The sequence below is a fragment of the Phycodurus eques genome, chromosome 3, assembly GCF_024500275.1.
Source record: "Phycodurus eques isolate BA_2022a chromosome 3, UOR_Pequ_1.1, whole genome shotgun sequence".
NCBI classification, from domain to species: Eukaryota; Metazoa; Chordata; class Actinopteri; order Syngnathiformes; family Syngnathidae; genus Phycodurus; species Phycodurus eques.
The window spans coordinates 5,397,591-5,423,297 of NC_084527.1; the positions used below are offsets into that span (position 1 = coordinate 5,397,591).

The 25,707-nt window shown below is 41.9% G+C and overlaps 1 protein-coding gene across 2 annotated transcripts; it reads right to left on the bottom strand.

The window, feature by feature from the left end:
• Positions 1–9,644: 9,644 nt before the first annotated feature.
• On the bottom strand, positions 9,645–25,707 carry tbx5b (T-box transcription factor 5b). 2 transcript variants are annotated; one of them, XM_061671694.1, is made up of 9 exons: positions 25,428–25,707; positions 24,716–24,865; positions 24,482–24,576; positions 24,200–24,319; positions 22,949–23,096; positions 21,180–21,332; positions 19,312–19,403; positions 13,436–13,686; positions 9,645–11,384 (listed from the first exon to the last, which is right to left on the bottom strand). In XM_061671694.1, the coding sequence occupies exons 2-9, from the start codon at positions 24,857–24,859 to the stop codon at positions 10,807–10,809; spliced, it is 1,581 nt and encodes a 526-aa protein (XP_061527678.1). In that variant the 5' UTR covers positions 24,860–24,865; positions 25,428–25,707; the 3' UTR covers positions 9,645–10,806. The 2 variants fall into 2 exon arrangements, with proteins under 2 accessions (XP_061527678.1, XP_061527679.1); XM_061671695.1 differs by lacking the exon at positions 25,428–25,707 and having other exon boundaries at positions 24,716–24,878.

The following is a 25,707-nucleotide window of genomic DNA, read 5'->3' on the forward strand; positions in this document are numbered from 1 at the left end:
GATAACAAGGCTCAATTTTGAATTAAACAATGTTGCCATGCACACATTAAACTGTCTTATTTTTGTCACCAAATACGACTGTAACTCTGTGCATGACATCCATGAAAATGAAATATAAAATAAAGTACTATATATTTCAAGACTTGTTGTTATCGCCTCTCAGGGAGGGTACGGTGCTCTTAAGTTGCACATCTGTAACATACAAGACAAGGTGACAGAGGCAGGTGGCATTAGCACACGTAATGGAAATGTTATGTGCTGCTCTTTTTTTTTTGAATAACAATTACCAGGCGAGGCGCAGATGATGATGCACCAGACAGAAGCGACGTAGAAGAACCAGGAAAACGCATCTGCTGATTCCAAACGATTTAAATATGTACGCATGCACACACACGCACACACACACACACACACACACACACTGAATGCGCTTAGAAGGATGCAATGAAGAGGAAAAACAAAAACACAGTGAGATGCCTCTGTTATCTATTTTTAACGAAGGGATATCTTACTACGAGCACACACACACATACATTCATAGAGAGTACTTTATTCATACAAAAGAAAGAGAGTGCTATTATAATAAAAGCATGTTGTGTGACGTGATGGGCCAAGTGTGAGGCTGAGCAGGTGGAGACATCACACCCATGTTAACATCAGGAGACCTTTTTACTGTTATTGGAAAAGATATGCCAGAATATATAGTAAGTTGGTGCCAACTGTATTGAAGAATTCAAAGTAGTGACATTTTAGCAGTCGTTTTGATTTAGAGTCCAACAACATTTACCCAGTTTGGAAATAACTACATAAAGATGCTTGAATAGATCCAAAGAAAAGTCCTTAATACAGCCCCTGCGTATTGTTCTTTTCTCTGCTCTTTCTCTCATCACTAACCTTATATCTAAAGACTAGTTCAAAATGTAGTCATAGATTATAGCGAGATTGACAATGTGTAGCATTACCATAAATCCTTAGAAAAACACATTAAACAAACAGAAAAAGCTTCCCCAGCCGTTGACATTGTAACAATGACAAAAGGGTCAATAAGGAACACTGTTACTGGCTAGCAACCATGACGGCACCCAATTTAATTTGATCCATCCATCGCCAACTTATTCCAAGGCACTTTTCATTAGGCTTCGGTCTGGACCACACTTCTTGGACATTAAAGCGACCCAACAGAACCCCATATGATCAAACACTTTGGCGACAGAAGCAAGGAAAAACCCCTAACCTTCGCAGACTAAGCCAATCCTGCTTTATGAAACAACTTTGTCCTAATAGTATAGAATTTGATGGAGGACACTATTCTGACAGTGCTGGCTCCAGTCTGCAACCATCAAGCGGGACTCGCTCCAACTTTCTGCGACTTATCATCAGGACAAGCTGCAAAGCAAAAACAAGTCTTTATAGATGTAAAGGCGAGGTCAGTGGTAGTTTCGTGGCTAAGTATTAAAACTCATTGACTGCCAGGCCTCAATGTTCACATCCATCCATCCATCCATCCATTTTCTGAGCCGCTTCTCCTCACTAGAGTCGCGGGCGTGCTGGAGCCTATCCCAGCATCATCGGGCAGGAGGCGGGGTACACCCTGAACTGATTGCCAGCCAATCGCAGGGCACATACAAACAAACAACCATTCGCACTCACATTCACACCTACGGGCAATTTAGAGTTGTCAATTAACCTACCATGCATGTTCTGGGATGTGGGAGGAAACCGGAGAGCCCGGAGAAAACCCACGCAGGCACGGGGAGAACATGCAAACGCCACACAGGCGGGGCCGGGGATTGAACCCCGGTCCTCAGAACTGTGAGCCAGACGCTCTAACCAGTCGCTCACCGTGCCGCATGGATATTTGAATTCAACAGCCGTCAATGGCAGTCAATGAGGTTTAATGTGAGTGTGATTGCTTGTCTGTCCATACATGCCCCCGTGAGCGACTGGAAACTGGTCCAGGGTGTAGTCTGCACTTTGTCCACAGGCTCCAACTCATCTGTGACCTGGAATACGATAAGCGCAAGGAAATGGATGGATCCTTCCAAAAGTGGGCCTGCAGGCTGTGTGTCTACATTGGCCACAACGAACACCCGACTTCGATTGGTGGTGTTTAGTTGAATGACAAAACACTTTACAACAACCTCGCATATTTTACAGAAATCTCATGAGACACCACCAAACAAAAATGTCACAAAAAATATATATACAGTTAACTGAAATAAGGATGGGCGGCACGGTGGACGACTGGTTAGAGCGTCAGCCTCACAGTTCTGGGGACCCGGGTTCAATCCCCGGCCCCGCCTGTGTGGAGTTTGCATGTTCTCCCCGTGCCTGCGTGGGTTTTCTCCGGGCACTCCGGTTTCCTCCCACATCCCAAAAACATGCATGAATTGGAGACTCTAAATTGCCCGTAGGTGTGAATGTGAGTGCGAATGGTCGTTTGTTGGTATGTGCCCTGCGATTGGCTGGAAACCAGTTCAGGGTGTACCCCGCCTCCTGCCCGATGACAGCTGGGATTGGCTCCAGCACGCACGCGACCCTAGTGAGGAGAAGCGGCTCAGAAAATGGATGGATGGATGAAATAAGGATGATCTCGTGTCAATTTATCCACAAATTGATTTACTCCATGTAAAATCTTGGACACAGGAGTGATACACTTGCAGGAATTTTAAAAAAGACACACTGAGATCTTAAATATCAATTATTAAAAAAAAAATGTAAATCTTTTATTAATAAAAATACTAGCACTCTATAATACTTCATAAAAACATACAACAATGACATCATTAAATAGAATTTTAAAGAATTAAACCGTTTTTGTCACACTTTCTACTTCAATGTATTTTCTGCTGCTCATTCTGGTGTGTGCACCTTGGCCAACTGGGGGGGGTGGGGGGGGGGGGGGCAGTATAAAACAGAAATTTGGATATACTGTACTGGATATACTGTACCAGCTCAGTACGGCTGTAATATTAGTCATTCTTCGCTGAGAATAAATAAGAGGTCACCGTACAAACATAGTAGAAAGAAATCACGGGGAAAACATTTGAATCCCGAACCTCAGAACTGTGATACAAATAACCGCTATACCACACCGCAGTTCAGCAACGGTCAAATGAAAAAGTCAGGTTTTTGGGCTGTTTTGAGACACACTATTGTAGATTCCCGTGCACTCCCCTCAAGGCGAGTTAACTTTTACTGCACTAATTATTTAAAAATTGAAGATTCTCGATTTGATGTTGTCATTTTGTTAAATTCAATTACAAAACAAATCAAGAAAAAATGCCATTGTTGAAACTATTAGTAAAACACTTTCACTCCCATTCAGCAAGCCAACACGTACACACACGCGCGCGCGCACACACGCACACACAATCGCAGGTTAATAAACGTTTCGGCATCCATAATTCACAGTCAACAGTGTGTTGCAAAGCGATATTGAGAGGAAGTCTGTGTTAATGCAAATGCATTGTCAGAAAGAGAGGCCAGCGCTTCTGTGACACCATCTTTTAATAATGAGCCACATTGGCAAAGATGCACTGAGTGGGACCCAAACAGTGTTGCTGCTGCTGGCAAACAAAAGGAGGCTGACAGCCACGCTGAGTGAGTGCAATGGAATCAGGGCGCATGTGCACTCAAGGGAGCGGAGTGTAAGAATAGTAAGAATGATTTGTTTGTGTATTGATGTTTGTGTTTGGTGTTTGTTTGGTGTTTGTCTCACAGCAGTGGTCCTGTCTGGCCTGTTTGCAAACATGCTCGAACACGAGCGGGAACAAGACTCCAGTAGGGGAGCTTCATGCTGAAAGGAAGCCTGGCAGAAAAGAGGCTAAAAAGGCCATGCTTCAATATACAGTATATGTTTTGTTGTCATGTCTCGGAACAGAACCACATGGGTTTTCTAAATATGTTGCAAATTCAAAAATAACTTTACTGTGTTTTATTTTTCTGTTTTCTGATTTGTATATGAGTAACCTGAAATGGTAGCCTTGGAATGTTGTTTTGATTTGAGACAATAAGGTGGTGCACAAAGCCTGTATAGCCAGGATACACACCAATACACTTACACTTGTACATTTTAAAAGAAATGTTTTCTTTGAATACAAAAAAAAATGGTGCTGCGTTATACTTGTAAAACTCCATAACTGGAATGAAATTTTAGCTGGCCAGCAAATACAGCAAAGTCGATCAACAGACGCTTTCCACATTGATCGCATAACAACCTGTGGCTCGGCAGAGTACAATGTGTTCAATCAAATCTGCCCCATAGGCCAATGAACTTTTTTAAATGTCTTTTTACAAATCCCAGTCACGCCCACTAAGCCGTTTGCATGGGAAATTTGGGGGTGACAGCAGCACACCGCAGGATTACAGAGAAAACAAAATTTCACGATGTCCCTTTCGGAGCTCCGTACTAGACGGATCAAGTGACAGAACAAATAAAATAAATATATATTGTTTTAAATCTACAATTTAATCACTTCTTTTGATTCTCTATAATAATAATTACAAATAAATACAAATTAGCATGATAGAATTAATCCAATTTTGCCTCCTGGAATTAGTGACATCTCTCCTTGCGTGGCTGCATGTGTGGTCTGACGCCTTCACTGTGTTGTGCAACAAAAATATACAGCAAACTAGAAACTGAAAGGTTCCTTTGGGATTATGAATGGGACAACAGTATCTAAATCTTTAAGGACTTGGATTTGGATCTGGAGGGTCACGGTTCCAGGGAAAAAATGTCAAAGGAGAGATGCTAGTCAGCTTGCTGGCTACTGACGAGGTGCCCGTGAGCCAAGCATCGCACTGGCTCGTAGCACAAATTATACAGCAGAATGTGAGTTGAATTCCCCCTCGAGGGATCAGAAGTACAATAAATGAAAATAGAAAAGAAAAAAGGAAAATCGATAAATTACAAAATTGTATTCATTTCGTTCTTTACTCCCCTCCTAGAGTTGTGCGAAGCAATTTACAGATGCAAGTGAAGTTAGTCACATATTGGTCCGAGTCTATGTTCCTAATTCTTTCCCTCAAAGTTTACGAAAATAGAAGAAATCTATTTCCGTATTCACTTTGCGTGGATTTCTAATTAGAAAAAAGTTCTCCTGAGGCGAGTGTTCAGAGATGTTGGCTCTAACCTTAATAGCCACATTTGTTCTGTATTGTAAGCAGCACAGTGACGTCCTGCTGCTATGATATCATTGTGTGCTGTCTGGACATGTGGGCCGACACGGTGGCTGTCTCTCTCTTGACTCAGTAGGCTTGTCTCTGTCTCGCTGGTTGTCTTCCTTTGTCTCCAAGTGTGTGTGTGTGTGTGTGTGTGTGTGTGTGTGTCGGATTAGCGCGCATCTCCAGTTCTCTGGCCGTAATCAGATGGGACATTGGCTCCATGATTGCCCGCGACCCCCACCGCAACCCAGTGAGTGAGCTCCTCCACCGTTATGTGTGTTTGACTGGCAGTCATCGACCTTAGCAGTATGTTGGGAGCTCAAGCAATTATCCCTGAGCACATCAGCCACCATGTTGCTCTCACCACGTTACAAACGAGCGGGGATACATTTGGAACGCCCGCGCCTCAATCTGGCTGAATAGAACGGAGAAAAAAAAGAAAAAAAAAGTGAGAGTCCAGCAATAAAGACAACGATAAAGCGGCTCAGTAAGGCAGATAAACTTCCTTTAGTCATTAGGTTAGTCTGAGCCCTTTGACCCTCCACTGGCCTGTCTGCTGTTACTTTGACCCGCAACCTCTGACCCTTTGGTCTTTCAGACAACACACACACATACACATACACACGTGTGCCTCTTGCTCTCCTTTCCTTGACAGCCCTCATGCTCATATTAAGATCTACACGGCTGATTTCAAGGCAATTTCAGCCATAAACTCTCATTTGGGAGCGCAATTAGTTTGCCTCGGACTCTTGCGGTCCATTCTTGTGGCTTTTACATTATAGCGAGGATGGATTGTACCATTCTAATCAACTAGCCTTTATTGGTTAACATCAACATACTTTCATTGTGCTGTCCTTGTCAATTGTTATTGCAGATGTAGCCGTATAAGTACTGTATCAGAAAACATCTTGCGAGTTGCTTTCGAGGTCATTTTGGCAATGCGGCTTCTCAACACGCAGCTTTTGCAAATCATATGCAACAGGCTTTAATGCGGTTTTGCTATTTCCGGGCCAGACTGAAAGATTATAATCGCCACAATTCTGTTTCCAGTGTAATAACAGATTTAGTCGCGCCGCGCTTGCCTGCACTTCAGACAGACGGAAGAGCGCCATCAGCAGAGAAAGATGAACCATAATGAACATTTGGCAATCATACTCCATCTCGGGCCACTTATTCGACACAAAATGACATCATTAATGACGGCCATCGCACAAATGTCCCTTAGAGGCCTGTAGTCCCTAATAAAATAAAGATCGGTCGTGGTTGGCTATTTAATATAGCTTCATGTGCATATAGTGGAAGTAGTTTTAATGTATATTGAATATATGGATGTTTTTTTTCTTTTGTGATTATTATAATCTAAGATCCTGCTGTTACTGACAATCATTTGTATTAACAAACCTGTATATAGGGAAAAAAAGGATGTGTGAATATGAATATTTCTGACTTGTTATTATTATTATATTATCATATTATTATAATACTAAATATTGATGAAAGTTGAAATAGGGGTAGGCGTAAATATGTTGGGAAAAAAAATATGTTGCTCCTTTTCAAATATAAGTTAACTTTGTTTTTCATTTTTGTTGAAAATATTGTTTGTTTTGTTGTTTTTCTGCCACTTTTTCACATATTCAAAATAAAGAATTCAATTCGATTCAAAATCGACAACCTTTGTATGAGCACACAACCTTAATATATAGCTCCTGTAAAAAAAATAAAAAAATAATCATTTTAATCAGCATTTTAATTTTTCTTGTTGTTCTTGCATTCTTTCACATTTTCCCTGATATTGAATAACCTTGAATTTTTGATGGACTATTCATTCCAGCGGGGAATAACGAAGACTTATTATTAGATGACAATTTATTATAATTGCAACGCTTGATCGAGATATAATAGAGATACAGATAGAAATAAGCATCCTAGCGTTGTTATTGTTATTATAATTATTATTACATCCAGTACTTAATCCATTTACTAGACCACCACTCAATGTAAGGATTAAGCCACAGCTACCCAAAATTAAAAGCAATGGTAATAACTAAAATCATTTGTATGTTCTTTTAATGGTTAACTCATTAGTATGTGAAGAAGCTTTAACCAAACTAATATTTAATCTAATCTAATTAGAGCACCGACAGTGTTATCCATAAATATTTTATATTCATATTTTTACCAAAAATAAATAATAATAGTAAAGCACATTACTATTTTGGTTGAGTCCTGATAAAAGAATTATAGTTATTCACCAGAAATATTTTAGGCAAATAAGTGGTGGTGCTCCAATAAATTTGCCAAGCACTGTACAAGCTCACATGATATATATATATATATATATATATATATATATATATATATAGCACATGCATGTGTTTTGTCCTTGTATACAATATGGAAATCCCAGTAAAAAAACTGAGGCAGGGGTGGTAAATTGTTCTCTCTTCATATAGCCAAGCATTTTTGTGCACACAACAAGATAGTATCATCATTAAAAAAAAAATTCCCATTTCATTTTCATTTTGTGAGTTTAGAGAGAAGAGCATCCCAAAAGCCGGTGATGTGAATGTGTGTGTGTGTGTGTGTGTGTGTGTGTGTGAGAGAGAGAGAGCGAGAGAGAACGATAAGCACCACTTAAGCTCTTTGATCGTGAAGGTTCATCAATCTGCTGTTCAAACAGTGTGTATGAGAAAGTCCTCCACTGATTGATTACACATACAAACACACTAACACACTACGTACTGATCTTAACTTGACCAAATACATTTATTCATTATAACAAATTGAATATTTTATAAACTGAACCCAAATCCAATACGCCACTGAAAAACTAGGTCGTAATCCCGGATGCTTCGAAATATTGCAATGTCCAAAATATGTCCAGGCTCTGAATACCTAAATCTCGACTTATTTATAATGTACACATACAAGCTTTACTTTCAATTTACTGGCCGCCACACGGGGGTCGTAGCAGACCTCTCGTTACTGTACAAGCATGCACAGCCAGATCCAATCCATCTTTAAAGAGTTTGAGGCCCCCCTGGGTTCTCATATTTTCTCCGCCTCCTTTCCCCCGGTCCCCCCTCCTCGTCTCGGTCTGGCATCGAAGGGTTAAGGAGGAACAGAACCTCTGAAGAGCAGCCTGCTTAACCTTTGATCTCAATGTGTAAGAGCAAAACAAAAAACAAAATCAAAGGAAGACGTAGCATGCCATTAAATGTAAATAAACTTGTTTTGTTTTTTTTGAACAAAAAAGCATCATGTATTTTTACATCAAGTGGGCTTTAAAACATCCATTATTACATTAGTGTTCGCCTTCAGTGAATACGTATACAGGTTTAGGCGGCCCAAGGAGCACCGGCATCCCTCCCCATATTTCTTCATCCCTCACCCCAGCAGACTCCTCCCCTCTGTGGGCAGCAGGTTGTCAGTGAGGGGCTCCAGCTGGTGGAGACTGGAGATGCCAAACAACGTGTCAGAGATAAGACAAGGCCGCGAAGGTATGCGCAGCGACCACTCTGGGGGGATTGTTGATGAGTGCGAGGGTTGGGAGGGTCTCTCGTGCGTGTGATAAGACGACATTGTATATACACTGTTACGCAGCCAACAATGATGAAACGTGATTGTTGGACACTTTACAAGTATACCTTTAGAAAAAAAAAGGTTGCGCGCTTGTGTCGTTATCAGGACCTTATGTACATTAACATTAAACTGTACAGTTTCCACTCCGAAGGGGTGAATATGAATAACTTCTAGGAATGTTAATTACCTCTGTCACGTGTGTTTCCATGTTAGCAGGATTATGTAAAATCTAATCTACTGAAGAGGAGCCCATAACATTTTGGTCATTGTCGTTGTGGAAATTCCATAGAAGGCAGTGGACATGGCACTTTCGCCACCATTTGCTTGAATCTTGTGTTATTGTTATTGCTATTGTTATTATTGCCACCTTCGGGACTGGGGTGAAACAGTATTGATCGCAATTTACAGTGAAATCACTGAAACTGGATTTACACTCATTCAAGTGACACAATTCATACTTTTTTTTTCTCCCATGAGGCCCAACTCAGATATGGGTCATGCCAGCATACAGTGACTCGATTTATTTCTTTTATTTGGTTGCAGAAAGTCGAGATGAACTGGATAAGATGAATAGAAAATGGATGAATGGATGGCTGGAGGTCAGCGTTTTTTTATTTTTTTCCTTTTTACAGCTAGCTGCCGGCAGAACAAAACTGCACCCAACTCCTACCAAAATTCTCAAAAACTTTATTCAGTTCTGTATATAAATCAATGAAACATTGTTTCCCAAATACCACAACTATTTATCACCATGTGGAAATAGAGGGCGAAGCCAACTTCTGAAGAAATCTCTGCACAACAGCGTCTTGTTTCACAAGATTGACAACAAATTAAGAGTAATAAATACTAGAAGAAGAAAAAAAAAAAAACACAAAAACAGTTTTCAACTTTCATACCGTCTCACACACATACAAGCCCCCATTGAGGGCGCAAACTGAGCACCTTCTCATGTTACTGCATATAAAACCCGGGTGGAAATGTAACAAAACTGCTACAAAAAAAAAAAGAAAATCTCAACTTGCTTCGCTTTTGCACAGAGCCACAGTTGTCGTTTTACAGTCGGCACAGGCAGGAAGTAACACTATCCAGATGTGGAGGGAAATGGGTTTCCTTTGGAACTACAGTAAATGTGGGACTAACAAGGACCCATTGGGATGCCAAGTAGACTAATACTCAACATATATTCACCTGAGTGGATAGAACATCTCATTTACAGCACTGTGTTTACAACCCTCACAAGTCCAAGGCCAACATTTGACGATGACTTATTCAAAACAGGACAAAAACTGGCACCGCCCCCCCCCCAAAAAAAGAAAGAAAACATCAGCTTGGAGTGGTCAGCTCAGGACAAGGGTGGAGCCAGAGCTCCTTTGTTGGCCCTCGAGATGATCGGTCAACTGGGGGGGTGACAGAGAGGACAACAGCGACAGATGTGTGATGCTGAGATGTACATTTACCCAGAATGCGGTGGAAGCAGTGTTTACAGGTCCCTCGGCCTGTAGCGCCGTCGAAACAAACTGTTTATCTGTGCTGCAGCGCCTGCGGCTACTACTGCCTGTTTCGTTGCAAATGAGCTCGTAGCGTTCTTGAGCTGAGCTGACACACGCGCGCACACAAACACCGTGTCATGAGGGCCACGCACGGAGCTGTGCTTTGCTCCGCTAAAGATTTCAAAAATAAAACACAATAAAAGGCTACCCCTAAGGCTTGTGCCGTGAGATTATTTTGGTCCATGAATGTCTGGCGATGGGTCACAATTTATATCTTTCACGATGACGCAAAGTGGAGGGAAAAACAGCCTGGTTCTGTTCGGGCTTCGGTCACAGTGCAAACATTTGGTTGACATCAGTCATTGAGTTACAGGAAAGACAATAAAATACCACTTTGATGTTCCTTGTGCTGCTCAAAAGTGGGGCTTTTGTACAACGTCGTGACTTTTGTTGAATTTGGAGCAGCACAGGGGACCAACACGTGACCACTTCACACAGCACAAAATGACACAGCGGTGATTTCGTATTCGGCATCTTTTTGGAGAATCGCAAAGATTGACGTCCTTTAGGAGGCAGCGGTCCATTCAGGGATGCCGCACCTGATGTGTGCGTGCGTCTCTAATGTGTGGTAGAGCGGGGGGGACAGGTTGGGGGTGAAGCGAGGATACTCTCTGTGGAGAGGGGGGCTGTGCTGCCTGCTTTGAATGTTTTCGGAGCGCTGCCTCTGGTAAGGGTCGTGAGTGACAGCTTCCCCCAGCGGCGGCGAGCCGTGGTGGGCTACGGCGCTGAGGCGAGAGCCCTGCGGGCTGGAGCTGTAGGGGGGGTGAGGGTTAAAAGGCGGGTAGGGCTCCACGGGGGTCATGGCGGAGGGCAGCGGGCAGGTGTATGACCAGGACGCACAGCCGTGGTCATCAAGTCTGCGCTCTGAGCCCGCAAACATGCACGCCTGACGTTGACCCATGTCGGAGCTGTAGGGGGCGTCTGTGAGAGGCAGGCCAGGCGTGCCGGACACGGCGGGTGTCGGGGAAGGGGCGAAGGGGGAGGCGTGGTAGTAGGAGTCGCCCGGGCCCCTACCAGCTGAGCTACCGGGGAAGGCTCTCTTGAACGGGTGCTGGCAGTTTCCTGTAGCGCAGTTCTCCTCCACTGCACAGAGAAAATGTTGGGACATTAAATCAGCGCAGAGAAAGTTGCTGCTACTTTAAAACGGTTTTATGGCTGAGCTGAGCACCAAAAGTGCACATAAAAGACAATTGCATTAGTTTTGTAGCTTGACATTTATTGAGGCGCAAAATAAAGAGTGGCTGATTCATGTTTGTCAGATGATCTTAATGGACTGTACACGTTATGCTGCAGTTGGCACTCAGCTTATGGCAAGCACTATGTCTTGTTGTGGAATTTAGACATAAACAGTCCTTGCGATGTTTAGACTATTCGGGAAACTTCTGTGTGGTTCAATTGTGCTTATATGATGTTTAACTACAAAATGGAAGTGTACAATAGAAACACGATTAGCTTAAAAACTAGTTACATTTCTCTAGCAAACACAAACAGAAGGGCTGAATCTAAATTGCTCTTAACGTTTGTAGTGAACTGTTCTGCATCATACTGACATCTCAAAAAGTATAAATCAATATTGAGCATTATTATCTTTGCAAAGGCAGATTGTCGAGACAGTGTTCTGGTATTGGGTCCCAGTTGATGGTAGTTATTGGTAAGGCTGGTGAGTGGATTCTGTAGGCACAGATTCTGTAAAACGGAGACCCCCGCTTTCATTTTAGCTATGAAAAACAATACAACAAAAATGATCTACAGTATTCCACCACTGAAGGAAGTCGTGTAGTTATATGTTCATCATCAACAACAGTAATGAACTTGACACTTGAAACACAGATTTGAATTACGTTTTTTAAACACTTACTTGGACTGTTACACATTTAAATGAATGCAACAGTGAGCAATTCCACTTGTGTATTTACACATCATCATCATCATGTTTTGTAATATCTTAAAACTATCTTGAGAGTCAAATTCAGCCCTTAATGTGTCCCACGGGGATAATTATTGTGCTCCGGTTGTAATTACAGCGAAACTCCAGTATGTCGTGGTTCATTGTCCGTGAAAAGCCGCAAACAATTTATGCCACAAGTTGCTGGCTATACTCTTAAAACAGAGAGGATCATAAAGCACCAACGCCATGTATCTAGCATGGACACAATCATGAACCCATGTTACATAAATGACTTTTCAATCGTTATATTATTCAATACAAACAAACACACCTACACGTGAGGCTCATTAATAGCATTAGCTAGCATACTAGCCTAAATATCATACTAGCACAAGCTGATGTGATCTCACACATGGACAAACAAATATTTGCACTCGCACTTTACATAAACCGTATTAAGTCATTAAAACCCACCTTTTGGCATTTATACACAATAATATATGTTAGGGAATACAAGCAAGTTGTAACAGACTACTGTACAGCGTCATTTATTAGCAGGGGCATCGGGAGAGGAGCAGAAGCGTACTTTCATGTTCACTTTTGAGGACCACTAATCTCAAATGCAAACAAAAAGACACATTTAATGACTCAAACCTAACAACAACAGCAAGATTCCACCAGAATGTGTCAAAGTAATACTTCTACTGCGCTGGCTTGAGGACAAGAACAGCGAATAAACACGCTTATTTTAGAAGGACAGGTTGCCACCCAAAAATCGGTGAAAATGCAAATTCACGAATGCCAATTATCGAGTTGTGCGCCTTCCTTTTAGGACCACGTTGCACCACATGGGCAGCACTGAGGACTACTGGAAGAGATGCAGAGTATTTCGGAAGTAAAGGAGGAAGAAGAAGAAAAAGACACCGCTTCACATTTTTCCGTTTTAACATTTTTGGTCCCCACAGAGCAGAGAGAATATATATCTGAAAGCATTATTGTATGCGTTGTTTCACTGACTACAAACCCCGTAAAAACTTCGCAATCCCCCCTAAAAAATATTCGATAATATGTCTTCATGGAGAAGGTTCATTGTCCCTGGCCGCCCTAAAACCGATCTCCAGCCCCGCTAAACCAAACATTGGGCTCCACCAAATGTTTTGGGGCAAAATTATTTTCCATCAGAACTTATGTGCGTATCATCCCATTGATATGAGACTGGCGACGTGACCCGATGAACATTTCTTACCTTTCCTTTTGGTGCAGTGGTAAAGTTGAGGCTGCTGGACGTGTTGAGGACGAGACAAAGTGTAGTGCGTGGACGGAGCCCCCAGCAGCGACCGCGGGCTGCTGCTGCCGCTCAGGCCGTTCTCACAGCTGTAGGGCGACGCGGCCGCTTCGGGTGAGACCCTCAGAACCCGGACTTCCCCGCCGAAGGGACTCCCGCTGGAGCACGCTCTCGGACGGCCGGCGCTGCGTGGGACCACGGGGTAGTCCTTACTGCAAATGAAAGAATCCACAAAAAGGACAAATTTCAATCTAGTTGTATTTTTGACTGCATACAGGTATTTTTGCCTGGTTCTATTATTCACACTTCTGCCCCCGCCCCCCTTCCATCTTTCTCTTTCAAGTCTACTTAAGCGCTCTCCATCCTTTCAGCTCTGATCTCCCTCTGTAAACACAGCCCTCTCGGTGAACTCTGCGGTATGTAGGGGACAGCGGGCCACATCTCGCTGACCGGCGCTGAGATACTGACACGCACAAGCAGACACATGCACGCACATACGCAGCCAGGGCCGCTGTGAGATAATTTGCCGCACTAAAAATAAACATCCAGCCAGTGTGTCACTTCGGATGTTGGCCCATCTCGGCAAACCAAAGCAGCACAATAACACAAAGGGAGGGGGGTGGAGCCCTGCGCCGCGTTGCTCTGCACAGCAAAGCATCTCCTTCCCTCTTTCCAGTAAGACAATCTCTCATTGGCTCACTGACACCTCCCAAACTGCCCCACACAAGTGGAGTTCAGCTGCCATACTGGAGATCAGCTCAGCCACACGAGCGGTTGATGAGCAGCGACAGTGTGATTCACAAGCAGCAGTGCGCTATCATTGGGCCATCACTGCTCCACTTCTGTATGTTGTGCTGTGTTGTTAATGCTGTACTCTGCCGACCAGCTATGTGGTCAAACTCGACCTTCAGGTGACAGCGGCGCACATGATATTTTCGCCACTTGGCTCAACAAAGGGACACTCACACCATATGTACGCCATCATAATAGCGTGGGAAGAAGAAGGAGGGGGAGGCGGGGAGAATAGCTCTACATACAGTGGACCCATTCCCTTTGCAGGGATGAGGAGCCTGAGATTAGAATTAGCTTTATTAATAGATTCATGAATAAATATACCAAAACATATGACTCTAAAACACTTTCATAGCATTTTAAACACTTACAAACATTGGTATACCCTTAACATTACAGTACAGTAAACAGCTAGTTTACAGCTAAGCCTGCATATACACAATGTGCAGTACCTGCACGACCACGTCAACAATTCTGATGACTGTGCTGAACTAAAGTAGCGGTGCAGTGAAACAATGAACCTATGACTGCATAGCAAAGCGAAGGAGTTACATGGATGGTGCCCACGTTCTCGGGCGGCCTGTGCTGGTGAGAAAGTCCGCTGCTCCATAGGCCACTGGGCCAACGTAGAGATTAGCGCTTCGGTGTTTATTGATCCACGCGGGAAGAACAGAAACTGGCCAGTCTGTGATAGATTTAATTATGTTCCACTGAGCTGCTGTAACAGATTCCACTGGTTTCGAATCCATATTTAGTTCTCGTTTGACCAACCAATCAAAAACAAAGTACCGTAATTTCTCATGTATAGTGTGCACCCATGTATAATACGCACCCCCAAAGTTGACCTTTTATTTTGAAATTCACATACCTACTTTTATTTAGTAATAGAGAAAACAGAGTTGTGCTTGTGATTACCCAGGCAGAATTTGTAAGATGGGTACAATTCTTGAAAGAAACATGAAGGGACAGGTGAAACACCTTTAATTTGACTTGAATGGGATTCAAATTAAACTGTCAAGCATTTCAGAAAAGGATTATCACTAAAAGAAATGAATGACGGCTGTTTTTCAGTCATCAGTCATATTTGAAAAAAAAAAAACTATTTTCCAAATTCTGCCAGGGTATGTAAACTTATGAGCACAACTGTACATACAACCCCAATTCCAATCAAGTTGGGACGTTGTGATAAACATGAATAAAAAACAAGAATACAATGATTTGCAAATCATGTTCAACCTATATTTAATTGAATACACTACAAAGACAAGATATTTAATGTTCAAACTGATAAACTTGATTGTTTTTGGCAAATAATCATTAACTTATAATTTTATGGCTGCAAAAAAAGCTAGGACAAGTGGCAAAAACAAGCAACATTTGGAAAGTGAACAGGCTAATTGGGAACAGGTGGGTGCCATGATTGGGTAGAAAAAGAGCTTCCCTGAATTCAGTCATTCACAAGCAAAGATGGGGCGAGGTTCACCTCTTTGTGAACAAGTGCGTGAGAAAATAGTCGAACAGTTTGAGGACAATGTTCCTCAACATACAATTGCAAGGAATTGAGGAATTTCATCATGTACGGTCCATAATATCATCAAAAGATTCAGAGAATCTGGAGAAATCATTGCATGTGAGCGGCAAGGCCGAAAACCAACATTGCATGTCCGTGACCTTCGATCCCTCAGGTGGCACTGCATCAAAAACCGAAAACGATGTGTAAAGGATATCACCACATGGGCTCAGGAACACTTCAGAAAACCAATGTCTTTAAATACAGTTTGGCGCTACATCCGTAAGTGCAACCTAAAACTCTACTATGCAAAGCGAAAGCCATTTATCAACAACACCCAGAAACGCCGCCGGCTTCTCTGGGCCCGAGCTCATCTAAGATGGACTGATGCAAAGTGGAAAAGTGTTCTGTGGTCCGACGAGTCCACATTTCAAATTGTTTTTGGAAATTGTGGACGTCGTGTCCTCCGGGCCAAAGAGGAAAAGAACCATCCGGACTGTTATGGACGCAAAGTTCAAAAGCCAGTATCTGTGATGGTATGGGGCTGTGTTAGTGCCAATGGCATGGGTAACTTGCACATCTGTGAAGGCACCATTAATGATGAAAGGTACATACAGGTTTTGGAGAAACATATGCTGCCATCCAAGCAACGTCTTTTTCATGGACGTCCCTGCTTATTTCAGCAGGACAATGCCAAACCATATTCTGCACGTGTTACAACAGCGTAGCTTCGTAGTAAAAGAGTGCGGGTACGAGACTGGCCTGCCTGCAACCCAGACCTGTCTCCCATTGAAAATGTGTGGCGCATTATGAAGCGTAAAATACGACAACGGAGACCCTGGACTGTTGAACAACTGAAGCTGTACATCGAGCAAGAATGGGAAAGAATTCCACCTACAAAGCTTCAACAATTGGTGTCCTCAGTTCTCAAACGTTTATTGAATGTTGTTGAAAGAAAAGGTGATGTAACACAGTGGTAAACATGACCCTGTCATTTTGCAACGTGTTGCTGCCATAAAATTTTAAGTTAATGATTATTTGCTAAAAAACAATAAAGTTTATCAGTTTGAACATTAAATATCTTGTCTTTGTAGTGTATTCAATTAAATATAGGTTGAACATGATTTGCAAATCATTGTCTTCTGTTTTTATTTATGTTTAACACAACGTCCCAACTTCATTGGAATTGGGGTTGTATCCAAAGTGCATAATAATTAGTCATTTTCTGAGTTTTTTGCCACATTACAGAAAATGGCGACTAGGTTATCGCAAATAACGGCGGATAGGTGCCCCAAAAATCTGATTAGACGATTTTAGGACTAGTGAACCTCAAATATGTAGGGTCCACTCTACAATCTCTGAGAAACACACAAAGTAACACATTACCTCGCACAGTATTACCCTGACACATTCACTCAAAGAACCGAGAGGGACAAGCAGCTTTGGAAACACATCTGCAAAACTCAACTCATGTTTTTCACACCATTCATCAACTATTGATTCACTTGTATTCACCATAATCTATTTTTTTTTTTTTATGATTGCTTTATAGCTTTGCTCAAGACTGCATGCGCTTTTGCGAGACCTCAGTTAAGATGACATGAAAGAATATTTTTTTCATGTGTCATTTTGGCTATGTTCACATTGCAAATCAATTCCATTTTTTGGGCCCATGTGCGACGTATCAGATTTTTTCATGTTCATGTGAACAGTACAATTCCGATTTTTTTTTCAAATCCCAGGCCTCTTATCCGATACGACTGCAGTCTGGATGCAGAATACGCACTCATCCGACCTATACGTCATCAAAAGACAAAAGCCGTCGCAATTGTTCGAAAAAACAGATAGAAACAAAAAGCAATGGCGGACGAAGGAGCAGAAAAACACTCAGTGGCGAAAACAAGATGCTTTTGAACTGAAAATATGTTTGGACTGATCAGTTGAAGCACAAAATCCTTGAAATTGTCACAAATGCGTCAGGACTGAGACCTCCACGAGGGGCCATGTTGACTTCTATAAACACACTGCGCCTCATGTTGTGCGCATGCGTGTCACTTTTAGAAGTCAAATTTGTTTTTGTAATGTGAATGACGACATCAACAGATGAAACTTAACAAAAAATCTGAATTGCGTATCATGCCCTGCAATGTGAACGTAGCCATAGTGGCGTTTGTTTTGAAAGCGCCATTCTCATTAATTCACTACCAGGCCTCCGTGGATTAACATGAATGTTTGAATTCAACAGCCGTCAATGGCAGCGAATGTCTAGAGAAGACGAACATGAGGAGAAGAATTTGCACTGAAAGTTACATGAAATAATCCAACTTACATTCAAACAACACTCCAGCATCACTTTTAATCAAAGTTAAGGTTGTGTTTTAGAGTTTTTATGTTTTATTATGAACCGTGGTTAACCGTGGTTTTTAAACTTGGCAAATAAATACATTTAATTCCAGTCAAAGTTATTATGCTATTTCAATAACTTATTTTTACACTACCATTATGAATGTTAACATTTTACTTTGGCTGTACACAAATATTAAGACTATTTTGAGAACAATTATATATAGAAATGTGCAACAATTAATTGATTAATCTACAACTATTCAAATATCAAATGAAGTGACAGCTATTTTGCTAATCGATTATCGATTAAAATTGTCCAAATCTGAATTTCAGCCTCTCAACAATAAATACTATCCGATTTCTGTAGTCCACCATGAACGCTGATTGATTATCTTTGCGTTGAATCCAACTCAGACATTTGTAAACATTCATTTGTAAAACAATGATCAACATGTTTTGCCTATTTTCTGACATGTTACGGCCCAAACTAGCAACTGAATCCGAATCATTATCTGTTTGTGCATTTTCTGCACTGTTAAATTGAAATAATGCCTTGTTTTTGAATAAAGAGATAGAAATTTAAAAAAAAATTTTTTTCTCTGATACATCGATTAATCGAAAGACTAATCGACAGATTAATCTATAATTAAGACAATCATTAGGTGTGGCCCTAATTTTATATGTTTATAACAATGTAATAATATATTTGTATTATTTCCTGTGGGAAAAGACGTTTAACAATCATAATGAATTAGTGGTCGGTCAATGTCGTTAGCGGTTCCACAGTGGTGAGCCTATCTTGATTAAATTTTCCTGTTTTACCCCTTCACCGGATTACACATCCTTTTTCCAAAGGATGTGTAACAGCAGCTCGTGGTGACCTTTGGATGAGAAAATAAAAGAAAAAGAGTCAAGAGCGACAGTGTACTAGAACGACAACAAAGTGAGGCACTAGCTTGTACTTGAGCACACACTTATTGGTGGGAACTGATCGTGTCATTTTCCAAATGTTGCTGATGACTTAAAACAAGTTTATGACTTCATTATTAACAAATAGGTTGTTAGGTTACCCTCATTGCAGAGTGATAGCAGGAAGCACAATGCTCGGTTGAATACAGTGATTTTGATTGGATTTGACTGATTGACACGCACACACACACGCGCGCGCGCACACACAGAGTTTACTCACCCTTGTAGTTTGGCCATGCGGTGCAGCTCGTTGTCGTCACTGCCTCTGAAGCCCTTTGCAAAGGGATTGTTCTCTATCTTTAACTGAGTAATCTGAGGACAAAAACAAAGGATCGCTTTTATAGGCTGGTGCAGACATTAAAGCGCAGCACATCCGCAGAACCATACATGCACACAGACGCAGCGGGCCCTTTTAAACCTCCTCTCAACCGAATGAAAGTCGACGGTTTATTATTTGCAGGGGCCCTGTAGATGTTAAAAGCAGTCCTGCTGAAGCTCCGCACGGCCAACATTCCTCAGCCGTTGACGTTTCTGACGGAGAGGACAGTGTTCTCGCCAGCTGACACTGAATAAACTGTTTAGCCAAACAGTCGCCAGGTTTAAGCGTTTTCAGGCCAAAGCTTTTAGAGGTCCAGAGCTTTGATGTGAGGTCTTCAAACTTTTCTCATGCAGGGAGGCTTGTGTTTGGCTGCAGGCTGTGTGAGAACACAGGCGAACTGCTCACTCAGGTCTAGCAGCTGAGAAGACCGAGTTAGCGACTACAGCATCGGCAGAGGTAAAGGACAATTACCATGGCAACGGCTTTACTTGATAAACCGACCAGGGTTTTTTTTGTTTGTTTTTTTTTCAATATCATCACTAAAATAATATTACTGTACACTAACATTAAAATTATAATATTTATTTTATATTAGCAGGCCACTTGTTTATGTTCACTGTACTGCCAAACCTTTTTTAAAAACAACTCTTTTATCACAAAAATTAAAACTATTGTTAATCGTACAGGAACATATGCTCCTTGCTTTACACATATGGTAAGATAAAAAAAAATCATTTTGCTTCAGATTTAGCACAAGTTTGCTCGTCAATTTCCTCATGGAAGAAATGAGCAAAAAGAAACAGTAGAGGATTAAATAATTGCGTATAAAGGAGTTAATATTACTTTTAGAATTTGCTAACAAAATGCACCTGGCTGGTAACGATCACATGAAGCCAAAATGAGCAAAAGGGCTTCGACCTCAGTGTTTTTCGTGTAAAATGCATGAGCCAAGATCAATTCATTAGAGTCTTTCACACACACGCGCGCGCGCGCGCACACGCTTCTTTTTTTCACATACTGTACATGTTCCAAAACAGACAAATTACTTCTCTGTGCAAAGATGATGCAAGAGGTCTTTTTGTATGCAAATAAATAATAACAAAGGGTAAAGTTTGTGGGTGTAATTGTGATCTTCAGGGAGACTTGGAAACATTGAGGTGAGAACATTTTGTACCAAACGTTTTCTTAAGGTTAGAATTGGGTCAAAAAGTGTACATTTTTGGGATTAGGAACCCTCTCATAATGGTTAAGGTTTGGACAAGAGGCTCGGTATTATGCAAATGAATGTCCTTGTGGGAACATCAAAGTACAAGTGCTTCGTGTGAGTGTTGAAGTTGAAATCATTTGGTGTGCACACGTAAAAGGTTTCTGAGGTTACTTTAGCATTTTCAGCTCTGATGAAAATACAGCTGATGGCGGACCATCTCTGCAAAGTACAAACATTAATGCGTTTACAGTATTTCCTTTGGGATATATTCTCATCTAGACAAGAGTTTAGCATACCCCTGTGTACAGTGGACCCCCACTATCCGCGGGGGGATAGCCGCAAATCTGCAGATAATTGACGTCCATTGTAATTGCATTGAAAAAAAAAAAAAAAAAAAAAAAAAACTTTTTTTTTAAAGACCAAAAAATCTTGAATAAGCGAGGATATACCACCAATACGTGTTTTGGGAGTTGGGTCTCCCCCAGAAAAAAAAGAACAAACAAAAAGATACATCTGCAGGTCTACTGTATTGGTGCAAGTGTGTGGCTTGAATCAAACTGACCTTATGGTTCTGGTAGGAGGTCACCGCAATGAAGGCGGTCTCAGAGAAGACACGAGTGCAGAAAGCCGTGTTTTTCGACCCAAAGCCGTTGTTCTCGTCCGCCTTGACAATATGGACGCGAGGCTGGTATTTGTGCATGGAGTTGAGTATTATCTGCGCACGGGTGAGAGTGACAACATGAGGTTGAGGTTGAACAGCCGGTCGAGTTCCCACCGGCAAAAAGGTTGCTAACACATTTCGGAAATCACGTCAATTTCAACAAAGGGAATTCACGAGCTCAAAATGAGGAAATACAACACGTACGGCTTGATTTTCTTGCTTTTTATTTCGACTTACGTTATAACTTTGTGAGTGCCTCTCTGTATAAAATATGAATTTGCTACTTACAAAATGACTTGCATCATCATGACAACTGTGTTTCATATCGTTTGACGTGCTCATAGCTAACTAATTGAGGTCACCAAAATATTATTGCAACTACAACGACAAGAATCAAATGAATATATCTTAAATTGATACCTCTCTGACAGTGTCAGTCAAAATCGAGCATTATTACTTTTGTCAAGTCAGAATGTTTGATATATACAGTGATTCTCAAAATTGTGGTGATGGTGCTCCATCTAGTGGTACGTGAAGGAATCACTGCCCAAAATACAGTTCAGTTGTATTTAACTTTCCAGCTAAATACAATTGCATTTACACATTAAGAACTGTTTGTTTTTAAACATTTATTTTAGATTTTTTTTTTTTTTAATGTTCACCTTCATGTGCAGTGGTTTTTAAGGTATTCATTATTAGAGTTTATTTATAAGCACCATGTGAGTGGCTTACAATAATAAATGAACTTTTAAGGTTGATGTTTAAGACTTACGCTACTGTATTTTAATGTTGGTCATGCCGGTGGCGCTTGGTGTAAAAGGTTGGAGAACAATGGGCTATATCAATCTAAGATATTTTTGGTAATATTGTTAGATTTTCAGAGGTTTTTTTTTTTTTTTTTTTTTTTACATTTTTACATTGAAATTGTTAGTGGTGATATTTACACTCAATTTGAATTGACAATATCGTTATTATTGCTTTGTTGCAGAACTGCACTGCGCTGCATATTTCTATTATTTGAATTCTCTACTGAATTCGAAATGTTGTGTGGCACACAACATTGACTTTTTTTTTTACCCGATTCTGAGCGGCCATGCCGACAGCGCTTTGGAACCCCCAAACAATGAAAACCACACACGATTTTTTTGTATTTGTTTTGTTTTGTTTCCCTTTCGCGCGCGTGCACTTGGGCCCCTGCACGCGCGCCTTCGTCCAGAGGGGCTCAATTTAATCGCAGTGACGTGTCCGCCGGTGACATGCCGCAACTAATGGACTTCACGAGTCTTCGGCATCATTACTGAGGGGCCTGGAAAAGTGATGTTTTTGTGTTTGTTTCAAACAATCGGCGTTGAGCTGCTGTTCGTGCCTAATCGGCGCCGCGGCAGGACGCGCGGGAAGGGAACCGGTGCGCGCACTCATGTGGCCCCTGGCTGATTTGTGCTCCGTTACGATGGCTGCTGACTTTCTATTCGCGACGAAGCGAGCCCCGGTGCGCCGACTGCAGCTTTTTCAACCAATGCAAAATCCAAAACACATCTCATGTTCATTTATTGTTTTTAATGGTTGATTGCGCCACTGCGTGGGTCCTCAAAAGAACACACTCGCCCTTTGAAATGAAACTCGCATTATTATGGTACTCGTTACAAAAGAAATTAGGCAGCAAATCTCACGTGTCCAAATGGGTCCAGGTGGTTGTTGGTGAGTTTGAGCTTCTGGAAAGACACCAGCTGGCGGCTCCAGTGGGCCCCCGTGGCAGGAGAGTCCGGGTGGACGTAGAGTCTGCCCGGCATCGCCGGTTCGGCCTTACCCGTTACCGACCTACACAAGTACACTTTATGAATACGAATAGTAGCGCCATCGGTGGACATTGACGTGCAGTGGGTCGCAGCGGGTGGTCTGACCCGGTCGCGCACCAGCACTTTGCTCCGCTGCACAAAAAGCAGTTCATGCTTTAAATAGACTCGCGCATCCATATTTTAAACGTTCTCAATTAAGACTTGACAAAATGTGACGCTTTCAAATTATTGATACATTTCTGTTGGACACGCAGGATGGTGCATTATGCAATTTGGCGCATACAGGACAATGCCTCCACGTTTTGTTTCTCCACTCTTAATGCTTCTGTTTATTTGAGTCTATTTAAAAGGATATATTTGGAGACTGAAAATGTTAAATGTCATAATTGGAGCACTGCAGTGCAGTGCAAAGACAAAGGAAGAGACAACGTCGCTCAGTGTGAAGACTGGAAAGGTTACAAGTTCAAACTGGCAAACTGTAAACTGTAATAGAAAATGAAACAAAACAACAGAATTCAGCCTGCTATTTATTGACTTTAAAAACGTAATTACGTTTGGGTTTGGTTGATGCGTCACTTTCACGCTTCGCCGTGTGCGCGTGTGTATTCATTGTTTATTTATGTTTGTATTTTGGATTTGATTTAGTGAGCGTGTGTCTGCGTGCAAAATTGTAATGAATGCATTCATGTATTGAACTGTATCCACGCCCTATAGTATATTAGTGCGTGGTCTTAGGGGTCCAAAGAGACACACGGAGCCGAGCAGCGATGCATCGGCGGGAGCTGAATGGGAGACTTTAATCCGTTCCGTGCCGTCTGTCCGCAGACTGATTTCACCGGCGGGGAGACGGAGGGAAGGGGGCTGGAAGTAGGCCAGCCCCGGTCTGGAAGGAGGGCCTGACTTTTTCCAACGGAGCTTAACCGCGCAACATATTTGTAAATATTTGTGAAGTGCACAATCATAGAAATGTTTTAGATTTTGATGTCAGTATGGAAGTCATCGACGCAGCGACATTTTCTAGACGCTTGTACTAATTTGTGCAATGCTGACTTATATGTTCATTGACATTTGTTGTAATAATAATTTTAAAAAAAATAATAATAATAATAAAATATTTCAACCCACCATTTGTTGTCTGCAAACTTGTAGCGGTGGTCATCCCCGGGCACAATGTCCATGAGGAGGATGTATTTGGTTTTGGGGTTGAGTCCTGTGACCTTCACCTTATAACTGGGGAACATCCTCCTTTTGAAAACACAACGAAAGAAAGAAAAAAAATATATATCAGCGATGTCCAATGTATTTGGGAAGGGAAATGTTTTCATATTTTCAGTTGGTGTCATGAAACGCGTCCACATTGTTTTGAAAAAAAAATAAAAATAAATGAATGTTATTTCCTCCTTTTACCTTCCAGCCTTGGTGATGATCATTTCAGTTCCCACCTCATCGAACCTGCTCCAAAGATCCCGGTCGTGAAGGAACACTTTGATCCCGTCCATGCCCTGCGTGCGGCAAAACACACACACACACATAAACGTCCCTTTTCTACCCAAATACATTCAAATCGCATGAATTCATTGCATCGTCGTCGCGTGATTTGAATAATTAATAAACGTACAAAAAACACACACACACACACACCAGCTGGCTGGAATTTGTCGTTTGTGGCGAAGCGGGTGATTTTAAATTGTAACTGCTGAGATTGTCCTTTTTCTTCTCCTTGGGAGAATCCAAGTTGGAGTCTGGACGCTCAGCGAGGCCGAACTGGTCGCCTCCGTTTGCCATGTCCCCCTGCACGCGCACGCGCACCCACGCACACACACACACACACACGCACATATTGCGTTAACGCATTTGACAAAATGCAACATCATCACCCCAACAATAGGAATTTAGTGACATTATATATATATATATATATATATATATATAGTTGTACTTTTTTTTTTGCAGTCTCTTCGCCAAAATATAAAAGATCAACTGTCAAATATCAGCCTGCATGCATAATGCCTGCGATTATGAGAAGGATATTCTAAAAATCAAAAAATCAAAATAAAAACTCAAATCCGATACAAAGAGTAGAAAATACGGGGGGGGGGGGGGGGGGGAAAGGAAAAAAAAAAACCTTTTTGTTCTAAATGATCTTTCTGATTTGTGGTCTCCCGGCGCAAAACGACACAATGACCTCTCTTGCAAATGCATTGCGTAATCTAATGATTGGCTTTCACTTAAAAGGAGATAAAACGTACACGCACTTGACCTTTCACCTTGTTTCGGAGTGCGCGGGGTTTTTGCCACTGAACATTTACGCACGGCCAAACCGCTCGCATATTTAACGCGTTCGTGCACGTACCTCTCACGCGCTCCACCCCGCAAAACTCCCGCGCATCCTCCCGCCGCCCTCCACGATCACGCAACTTGTTTTAATTTCCAACTCGAAGCGCTCCACGCGGTTCGGCGAGACGTCGTCAGAAATTCGACATAATCCACGGCGCGCATCGGTCGTGGCTTGAGTGTCCGTGGGCGCGCGCCCGCGCACGAGCCGCAGCGCAATCAGATCATAATTGCGGCCGTAATTTGCGTCGCTCCTCTCGCGGTTGCCCTCGCCGACTCGGTGCCAGCCCCTATCTGGA

Bases quoted from the DNA above. Each gene is read 5' to 3' on its own strand.
- tbx5b (XM_061671694.1), bottom strand. From the start codon at position 24,859: ATGGCAAACGGAGGCGACCAGTTCGGCCTCGCTGAGCGTCCAGACTCC. The intron at 24,577-24,715 runs GTGTGTGTGTGT...TGCCGCACGCAG, and splicing joins CGACAAATTCCAGCCAGCTG to GGCATGGACGGGATCAAAGT. The intron at 19,404-21,179 runs GTCAGTTTGATT...TTTTGTCCTCAG, and splicing joins CCTCCTACCAGAACCATAAG to ATTACTCAGTTAAAGATAGA.